We start from the raw sequence: 10,714 nt of genomic DNA, 5'->3' as shown, positions 1-10,714 counted from the left end.
GGAGCGCACCAGCTCTGAGTAAGGCAAAGGATGCCAGAGTGCTCAGGCAGTGCATGGACGGATGCAAGCAGGGGACGACGGCGAGCCCGGGCACACGTTGTTAATGATGATGCTTTGCAGTTCAGAGTAGCCTTGAAACTTTGAAACACTATTTGACTGAGGGCTGAAGTATTTCCGCTCTTCTCTCTGCAAGTTAAGTGTGATGTTTGGGCTGTATGTTGTCAAAATCCCTCTCAGCACCACCGACACATCCTGTCAGGAGTGATGGGCTCTAAGTTGACCAGACAGAGAAGTCTCGATTTCGAAAGCAAATTGTCCAAGAGGAGACGCCAGAGGAATGACACCCCGGGAGAAAGCGAGAGAAGTGGCGGAGGCAGAGGCGGCGGAGACTTCTTGTTTACGTCCCTGATGCTCAAGTCCGACAAGCTCCCAGGGATGCTGCGGAAAACCAACCACTGCCCGTATGTCAGGCGGGTGGCGTGGATCCGGGAGATCCAGAGGCTTCTCCGGGAGCAGAAGACGGAGCAGGCAGCCGAAGTGCTCAAACTGCTGAGGAAGGTAACGGTGACATTAATTTGGGGTCGCTCAGTTTGTCAGTCTGCACTTTGGACAAGGATGGACGGCCGTTTAATTGTGGGGTTGGTTTATGAGCACGTGGGCAAAAAGTTTTTTTCCATTAATGAGTAAAAAAGGCACATACAGATTTAATATTCACCGAAATACAACAATTTTTGTGTTAATCAGACGAGATGCTTGAAGATAGCAGTTGATCCACCTGTTTTTCTAAATGCATGTAAATGGATGTCTTGGCTGTTATGCACGCTGGTCTTGGTCACAGAGCATTCACTGAATGAGTGATACTGATGACACCCACTGGAGGAAATCCCACTTTTTATGGAGCACGCGTATCAGCAGGTGTCAGCCTGTTAGTTTTTTTTTTTTTTAAAGCTGAATCATTTAATCATCAACTTTTTGCAACTTGTCATAAATGTTTCACAGTCGGGAAGCTGACATAATGTACAGGACATTGCACTCGTTTAATGTTCCTGAGAGGAGAGGGAAAAAAAGAACAAGAAGAAGCATTTATAATGAGCTTGATGCCTCATTGGGTGAGACGCTGGTCTGAATCAACCACCTGTTTTGGCTGAAAGGGGATGGGGAAGCCAGCTCGTTCATGTTGTGAATACATAATCAGCTCCAAACGACTCATAACACTGAGTGCATTATATGTTAGCCCTTTGAAATACACTAAAACCAGTACAGGAAGATTTGCTCCGATGAATTCATATTGTTTTCATTATTTTCATGTGACAAACTTGGCGATCTTAAGTGAAGGACAGATATTTTTGTTATAACAAATGGCATATAGACTCTTGATAAGAAGGCATTAAGGCTACAAAAGAAAATCTAATCCATGTAAATGAATGGCAAGCTGTGTCTGCTCTCTTTCCGTTGTTCACTGCCTTTTGTATGAAGGAGGTTCTGAAATATACATGAGAGAATGATAAATATACAGATCCACATAAGTAGATGCACTCTCTACAAACGCAGTGTGGTTTTGTTCAGTAGCTCTAATCTGTCCCCTCTGCAGCATCGTGCAAACGCTTCTTTACTGTCAGCCTCATAGCTCCCAACTCAAAGGTAGCTTTATCTGTCACACTTTCCTGTTTAACACCTTCCCCGATCTTATCCTCACTTTCTGAAGATTCATTCAAACTACAGAACAGAAATGAGAAATAGTTTTTAGTGCTCAGCTTGAGCTTCCCGCTGCCCTCCACTTGCTTGATCAAAGGAGAACAGTTTTGAAGTTCAGACAAAAGCAGTTCTGATCAAGAGGGGCCCCCTGTCAGGAAAACTCCCTGCCCATCTGTACGGTGTTCCTGAATAAATTATACTGATGTGTGCACATTAAAGCAGGAAACAATGCTGAGGAGAATCTGCGGGTGTCTGAACTGAAGACGGATTTGCTGGTATCTCTTCTGCTCTGCGTAGACTCCATTCACTGAGGATATAAAAGAATTTAAACTTCATTGTAAAGCTTCAGGAGGGATATGACTCATGCAGGGCTTCGTTTAGTGTCCCTGTCCCTGTTTATTAAAGCAGTCAGTCATATCTTCTAAGAAATAGGGTTTAAAGATCAACATGTACATTTGTTGGTTGTGAGCAATATCTTCCTCCATAGCTCGGCATCTAAACTGCTCACGAAGCAGGAATACTCTCTCCATCTCTCACTGAGGTGAAGCCAGAGCGCTGCTGCTGTTGGAGTTGTTGGGGCTGAAGCCAAGTGTCTGACTAACAATACTTCAGCATAGGAAAAAATACTGGCTGATCTCCTGTTGTTGCTCTCCGGCAGCAAAGCAGCTTTTCCTCTTGGAGACGGATGGATTTGGAGATAATCACCTCGAGATGATGGACGCTGGAACATGTTTATTTCACGTTGAGGAAGTCATTACAAAGAGGAACCAATAACACCGGCCCCCGCGCCGTATCTCCATCGCAGATCTGCCTTCTGGGCCATTACGTTAATTAGTTTGGGATCTTCTAGATATTCATTAGTAAACAAAGAATCAGCAAATACTCATATCAGTTACGCTCTACAAACATGCACACTGAGCTACCGATGTGCAGCGATGGAAAAGACACTAATTAAGGTGCTTTCTGCAGTGTATGAAAACAGTTTTGAAGTCTAAGGTTAGCTGTCACAGCACACTTACTTGTTATTTTCTTCAACTTTAAATGCCTCGATTCAAAGTGCTGCAGATTTCGGTGCCTTTGTGATCATATTATGACTAATTCAATAACATAATTAGGACAGAAATATGTATATAAGATGTTAGGTCAATAGTTATATGTCCTCACCCTCTTTCTCTCTCCACTAAAGACAAAAAGCCCCCAAAATACATAAATAAATGACACACATTAATGGAGTAGTTCCACATTTTGAGTTAGATGAGATTGAGATCACTCTCTTGTCTGCTTGGTTAATATGAAGCCATGGCAAGCAGCCAGTTAGCTTAGCTTAGCATCAAGACGCAAAACAGGGCAAACAGCAAGCCTGGCTGTCTTTAAAAGATTACAATCCATCTACCAGCATCTTTAAAACTCACCAATTAACATGTTATTTATTGTTGGTGTAATCCATACAAAAACCAGTTTGTGAATGATAAGTTGTGGTTCTACTTGGGAGTCATGTTATATATTTCTGGGCTGGATGCAATGAGCTCTGCTGGTTTTAAGATACAGGCAGTTGCTGTTTACAGATTGGTATCTGAACAGTTGGAACAAATAAGAACATGTTATTTAGTGAACTTTCGAGGTGCCCGGAGGTTAATTTTGTTACCTTTGGACAGAGCCAGGCTAGCCAGAAGGCTAAGCCTCTCCTGCCTGTACCTTCATACCTAATGACATGAGAGTGGCATCAATCGTCTCATCCAACGCTCAGCAGGATAGCATAAAGCATATTTCCCAGAATGTCGAACTGTTTCTTTAAATAAGATGAGCTTCAGGGATACTTCTTTCAAACTGAGATCATTTGAAAATTTGAGAACATATTCAAAAGGTCAAGTGTTTGGCACTTGGTTCATCTGGCCTGTAGCTACAGTAGAGCTTAGATATCAGAAAAGTCTGATGAAAATTCATGTAGTGAAGCTAAATGTCCATTTGTTACCCCATGACTGAACACTGGGGAGTCACTTTGTAGATAGTAAATTGTATTTGAATAAAACGTTTATGTATTTAGACTGGACAATTAGATAAAAGTACAGTTTGTATGGAAGTTTTACTTTAGGGGCAGATTGCTAACGCGACACATGCAGCAGTATTAACAGAGACGTGCAAGAAGAAACTATTCCTGTTCTGTCACATATGACTAAGCTGACACATTGACCTCGTTCTGCTTTCCAAAGCATTGATGCTGGTGGCCAAGCATTTGAGCTTTTGATTCCTCAGGAAAACAGCTTTTAGTACTTTTTCACATGGCAACCACGACTGCATAAAAGGTCACAACAGGTTGTCTGTCCAGTGAAGAACATTTAATCCTTCAGTCCAACGAAATAAAAGTAAGTCAACAAAACTTGAGTTGGAAGGTCCATCACCTGACGGCTGTGACATGTTCCTCACACCGAAGCAGAAAACTGTGGGACTGGATTTGTCACAGTTTGCAGTATATTTAATTGGATTGTAATGAACCGCATGTGTGGGATGATGTTCTACGATTCGGAGCTCATCGCTTTATTCAGACTTTTTGTGACGAGGCAGACGTCAGATTAGATACGCAGCTTTCACAAGGACGCTTGTAGTGGGATCTGAAGGCACACAGGCATCCTGTCAGTGACAAATGGGAAAACATTTCACGCTTTTATGATCAGAAATCAGTCAAATTAATCCACAGGATCAGATCTCTTTAAAAAATGTGCTTTCCTTTCAGACGTGAATCCCCCACAAAGCTGCTCAAAAGCAGTCACATCTGATGCTGCAGCTGCTTAACACATCGTCATCACCATCATTATAATATAATCTCTGTGCTTCCATTTATGGACACATGTGGTACCCTGCGCTAAATGAGGTTTATTGAAGGGGGAGCTGGCCTGGAGGATAGTCCAGTGTCAGGGAATCCCACAGAGCGCCGCTGTAATAAATCAACCTAAAAGCTGGAGGAGGAGAAAATGCTGATGGGAGTTTTCCCTCTTTGCCTCCACTGTGAGCTGTCAGAGCATATAGAGCATGTTTTACACAGCTTCGACCTCCAGCCTGCTATTTCAAACGCTTCTCAGTGCATATAGTGCTGACAGTATTTACTTCTCGGCTCCACAGTTTTTGGTTGCACAGGTCCACATGATATAAAGCACTCATCGCTGTAAACAAGAGGAAGCTGGTCCGGCGTCATATGTTTGTTGTGTTGCTTTAATGCTGCAGCTATGTTCATCGATGTAACTACGAGTGTATGAGTAGGAGAGGAAAACATCTCTCGGTTGTTGTGGATTAGGATGTAGCTTTATGCCTAAAAAGAAGAGATTTTCTTTGACTTTCTTTCCGCTTACTCCCAACCTTTCATCACTGCGTTTCATCTACTCAGCTCCGTGTCTTCCCCGCTGCTTGTTGTTTCTCATTTTCTTGCGTGTGTTGGTATCTTCTCTGAAAAGGCTGAGGATGCCGCATGCTGGTGAGACTATTTGATGTGTCTGAAAACGTTACGTCTCAAACAGCGGCTGCGAATGACACGTCAGCGCCCGAAGCATTACCTGAAGATGCAGCTTCACTCTATTTACATTGTCACTGCAAATAGAAACAGCCTGAAGATGAAGCAAATATCAGGGCATGCGTTTCTGGTTTTATGAAACTGTTCTGCGTACAATCTTTTACTCAGGAGGTCTGAAGATTGGAAGCAAAAAGGCTGAAGTGCATTGAAGTGGAATCAAAAAATATTTCCCTCAGACGGTGTAGAGTTGTGTTTTGCGAAATGATAGAAAGTCCCGCGGGCAGAACTACAACGGAAACCTGCAAATGAGATAAGAGGAACCAGAAGGAGTCTTTTTCTCTTCACTCGAGATTGTAACTGTATTTTTGAAAAAAGACCACTCCACTTTTATCTAAGCTTGCTTAAACTTTTCTCCCAAAACCCCTCATGCACACTTACATATGCCCCCCCCCCCCCCACACACACACACACACACATACTGTAGATGCACCATTGCCAGCCCTAATCAGCTGTGCTGGGTGTTAACACACGACTGTGATTGCAAAGCCGTATCAGCTCGCAGCATGATAAGAGGGCAAGATGAAATGGAACGATGAACGAAGCTTATAAACACTGACAAGCTATTTTCATTAAACTATCCATGAAATGTCACCTCAATATTAAATTAAGCGTGGCTCACATATGGCTATTTTGATTAAAATTAATTTCTTAACCAAATCTCTTTCTTTTGTCTCTTTTCGCAGGATTTGGGACTCCAGGGAACGTCACTTAATGACATTTTGTACAAGAACGCGGCCTTTCTCAACCTGGTGGATCCCATCTCTCACGAGCTGCTGCTCAGCCTCGCCCGGGACCTGCAGTGTCCAAAAAGGGTATGAAGTCCAAAAGGCTCTTTGTACAAAACACAACACGGTTCACATTAATCAACAAGAACTAGAGAAGCAAGCTGCAACATGTCTGCATTTATTAGCCATGCTTAAATGCATGTGTCATATTTGTTGTCACGCTATCGTGGCAACAATGAACTGTCAGCTTCTGTTGTAGCAAATACAGAAGCAAGGAAGCATGGAAAATTCAATCCATTATAGTAGTAGCTGACATATTAGCTTTAATTTGGTAGATATGCTGCATAGTATTCAAAGGTTCAGCACAAGTGGCTGGATCATGTCTTCCAGGGAAAAGAGGACTGGCACAGCACAATATTTAACATTAATCTTGTCTTTGTAGAAATGCAATGGTAACTGGGCGCTAGTTAAAGGAATCGTTTGATACTTTCTTGGAAATATGGTCTTTTGCTGAGCTTGATGAGTAGGTTAGCAGCATTCTCATGTCTGTACGATGAATATAAACCTACTGCCATCAGCCAGTGAGCTTAGCTCACCACAAAGACCACCACAAAGAGGGGACCAGTTAGCCCGGCTCTGTCCAAAAGTAACAAAATCCACTAACTAGCACCTCTAGCTCACTGACTATCAAGTTTAATCGTAGACAGACCGAAGTATAAAAAACTAAACCCCAGTAAGAGACCAATCTGTATATTTTGTATGTTGTAAATGCATTTCAGAAAATTTCTGTTTACATCAGCAGCAGCAGCAGAAAATTGTGATGGACTCTCAACAAGGCTTTGAACTAAGATAAGTGATAAGTGCACATTTTGGAAGTGTCTCCTACAATGTGGACTATGTGGAAAAGCACAGTTTGGGGGACAGTCTGGAGAATTAAATGAGACCTAACCCTCAGTCCCAGCTACAGAGGGACACCTGCATGTTGTAGTGTGGGTAGAGAGGTCAGGGATGAATGGTCGGGCCAAAGGGAGGCGCTGGGTCAGGGTCTGATTCTGCACCGGCACCACGTGGTCTATCTTCCCCGCTGCTCCTGTGCTCTTTCGGGCTGACTGTGTTCCAGGACCTGCAGGTGTATGATAATGCAAAGCGTGGGCAGGTGCCCGGTGGTCATCATGCTGAGGTCAACAGGGCCGGCTGCCACGGTCAGTGGCGCCGAGGCTCGTGGGGGAGCGTGGCTTTGGCAGCAACGATGAGAGCACTTTAAGGGCTCTGACAGGTGGTGGTGGGATCAAACTGGAGAAGCTGGTGCTGCTGGAGTCCACAGTGCTCTGTGAAGTCTGAGGTGATCCAGGCTACAGACACCTCTCACTGTTTGTGAGGGAATGTATGAAAATTGCTAAGCGGGGGAAAGGGGTGCTGAAAAGGTGGATGGTATTGTAAACTTAATCGTTATATCTTATTTCAGCCTTCCTTGCTAACAATATTTGAAAGCAAGGCTAGTTATGTCAATAATAATCAAAAAGACAGCTTCCATTTGTACCAAGTTGTAACACTTTACTATTTTGACAGACTGTCTTCCCAAAATGAACGACAGCATCAGTCATTTCAGCAAATGACCCAAAAACAACACGTCTACATGGATGTGACAAAGCCCTCGAGCGGCTGCAGTAATATTGCCATATTGAAGTTATAATTTTAACCTAACATGATCGTTTCCTAAAGCTAAGCAAGTAGTTTCTGTACCTAAATCTAACCAAACCTTCACATCGTCACATCATAAACCAGATTTATTTGTCATTGTGACAGTTTTGGAAGGCAACACAAGCAAACAACGTATTTTGTCATTTAATTGGTGGACTTGTTTTTTGACCTGTTTTGGGATGTTTCTAAGTCAAGAGGAGGCTGCAAAGAAACCACCCTGGGGTGGGCTTTGTTTTTTTTATGAAACATAAGGTTCAGCTCCAGTCCTTAAAGGTACAGTCCCAATACAAAGGGTTAGAAAACACCAGAATTCAACACATTACGATTCTACTCTGCTATCACTCTCATGTTGATTGACAGGTAAAAGACTAATGTTAGACAACTGAATGTAAATTATTAACAGGTTTTGATGCTGTAAAAGGTTTTTTCATATTTGTAAGCACAGCAGTATAGCAGGCCTACATTTTCAGCTGATGAACTGACAGCACAACATGTTGATCTTTCCTCATTAAGACAACCTTTTCAATTATGCATAATTAGTTCAGAGTTCTATGGTCTATAAAATAAAGGGCTGCTCCTTTAAGATGTAAATCATGATTTATCCAGACTGGGTGTCAGCTCATCCACTTGTAGCATGGCATACAAATCAGAGACATTAAAATTCAATTTCCATCTGAAACTCGGGTATGAGGGTGAAGACACTACAGAAGCAGCGCAGCGTGGCTGTAAAACACAGACGGAAGAGGAAGAGATGGCTTGCCTTAAGATAAAGTCGCTAGTTTTGACTTACTGAGTCCGGATGATAAGCACCTATTAGAAACTCTAATCTTATCGGGGTTTGCTTTGGCGAGGAAAGAGGGAGGGAGGGAAAGTGAGGAGCTGGCAGATATGTGCTCCTGACTGGCTGGCGACCCGTGGCAGGATACTGTGTCAGACGTGACGAGGATGTAGAGAGGCAGTGTGCTGGATTTAAGGCCTGGGAGCTGCCTCTGTGGCCAGAATGTTCCACCACGCTGAGATTTATTTACATTACAAGGACATATTGAAAGCTAAAAGATGTGTAATTTGTGAATGTTTTGAAGCTCATGGTCATCAGTTTCAGGCCGTTAATTTAATGCGTGTTTTGTTCTGATGCACTCAACCTGTTCTCACACCTGTGGTTAATACCTCACAGTGCTTATGAACTTATGGCACTGCACACTTTGTTGATTCTTCCAGGCCACAGATTCACATTTTCTAATAATACTTTCATATGACGAATCAGTATGCGCAGACTCATCAGAACATCGCGTTCAGTCATTCGAGTTTCTAACACAGCAGCACTGAATGTTTTGAAGCATGAGGCATGTTTGTGTGTTGCCCAAGAAAAGAAGTGGCAGCAGGAACGGTTAATCGCCTTAAGGTAAATTGCCCCTGTCTTTTTTCTCTCTCGCCACATTGCCTCTTTCTTGTTGTCGTGTTGTTCCATTAATTAGATTTACCCTGCTCAGCGCAGCCCATTCCATTTAAAGTCTGTGACGGAGGAGGAAGAGAGAAAGGAGAAGGCGAAGAGGAGGGGGAGGGAGAGACATGGAGTAAGAGGGAGGCAAAATGAATCAATGTTCGAAGCAGCTGTATTCAAAGGAAAAGAAGGACTTTGTGACTGTGTGAAAATCAGTACATCTTTAGTTTGCAGCAAGAAAGAAAGAGAGATCACAATGTGCAGTTTATTTGCTTGTTTTGTTCCCAGCGACGCCTCAAACGTGTGATGGCTCACCTGCATTCATTCATGAACGGCTGTTTGTTTTTGTCACATTAGCTTGATCTATATTTGTCGTCCATCATTCGTCCTTCGTGTGTGTCGCAGGAGACCGACTCCTTCAAGTCCACCAGCAAGATCTGCCGCCAGCTGATTTACCACCTGACCCCTCACTCCAAGTGGACGAGACAGAGCGTGCCCAGGAGGAAGTCTCAGGCCTGGTGAGTGTGTCCTCTCTGCTGTGCCAGATACTGTCTGAAGATGAAGACAGACAGTCTGCTGCAGCAGACACATCCTCACCACAAGCGTCAGTGCAACTCACAGAGCTCCTGGAGCCTCTCTGTAATACTACTATACTGCCAGTTCCGGGAAAGTATTTCAAGATTACATCTGCGATAGAGTGTTAATTAGGGTTGAAGGTTAAAATGATTACATTCTGGGATTATATGTCTTTTTGCAGGGTTTGGCCAGTTTGGATAATTAAATGATAACAAAATGCTGTCTACAGACATTTTCCGATGCAATTCTTTCATAATACTTAGATTATGTGGTAGTATTTTTAAGAAACACAATCCCTCTCTAATGCAGTATCTTTGAGGTGGAAAACAACCCTGCAGAATATTTGATCCTCTGTTTTACAGCATAGCATCAGTTTGGAGATAATGGAGAGTCTGACCATCTTTATCTGCTAAGCTGAGGTTATTACTGCTGCGGTGGCACAGAGAGGTGCAATATCCATTACATGGAGACATTTCAGAGCTATTTCAGTGGAGGAACAAGAGGATTGTTCATGGATCGCAGCAGCGTTAGGACAATCATATGCATTCGATGTGCCACCTGTTGAATGCGGCTCTGCAATCAGCCCTGCAGCTCTAATTTGGATTGCAGGTATGCATGTTTAATAAAGTCGCATGTGGTTTGATTTACACATTTCAGGTTGGACTATGTATAAGACAGTTGCATGGAAGCATTAGTGATCTGTGATCTGTGCTTCTGCACATATAATATGCTGAGGTTTCTCCATCATCAACCCTAGCTTTACCAACCCAGGAGGTTTTTCTACATTGACCAGCAGGGGTAATCTGTTCTCTGAGAATGATTTGGATGTTAGTTAAACAAGAACCAAATAAGAAACTAAGGTAAGTAGCATGGCTGAACAGTGTGATCCCTCTAAACTGCCTTCCAACAGAGGTCAGACACTGATTATCCAGACTTTAGTGAAATAATGAAAGAGCAGCAGAAAGACTGATTTCAGCAACTGTAAAAACGCTGTGTAAACACATAAACACACTC

The 10,714-nt window shown here is 43.0% G+C and overlaps 1 protein-coding gene across 1 annotated transcript in view; it reads left to right on the top strand.

The window, feature by feature from the left end:
• Positions 1–10,714, top strand: part of lrrc75bb (leucine rich repeat containing 75Bb) — a 31,126-nt gene continuing 20,412 nt past the window's right edge. Inside the window, exons 1-3 of the mRNA XM_070988928.1 lie at positions 1–558; positions 5,941–6,069; positions 9,530–9,642. Of these exons, the coding sequence (XP_070845029.1) occupies positions 265–558; positions 5,941–6,069; positions 9,530–9,642 (536 nt within the window). The 5' untranslated portion in view covers positions 1–264. The remainder of the gene's footprint in view (positions 559–5,940; positions 6,070–9,529; positions 9,643–10,714) is intronic.

This window comes from Chaetodon trifascialis, chromosome 20 (assembly GCF_039877785.1).
Source record: "Chaetodon trifascialis isolate fChaTrf1 chromosome 20, fChaTrf1.hap1, whole genome shotgun sequence".
Classification (NCBI taxonomy): domain Eukaryota; kingdom Metazoa; phylum Chordata; class Actinopteri; order Chaetodontiformes; family Chaetodontidae; genus Chaetodon; species Chaetodon trifascialis.
This window is presented reverse-complemented; position numbering and strand designations above follow the sequence as displayed.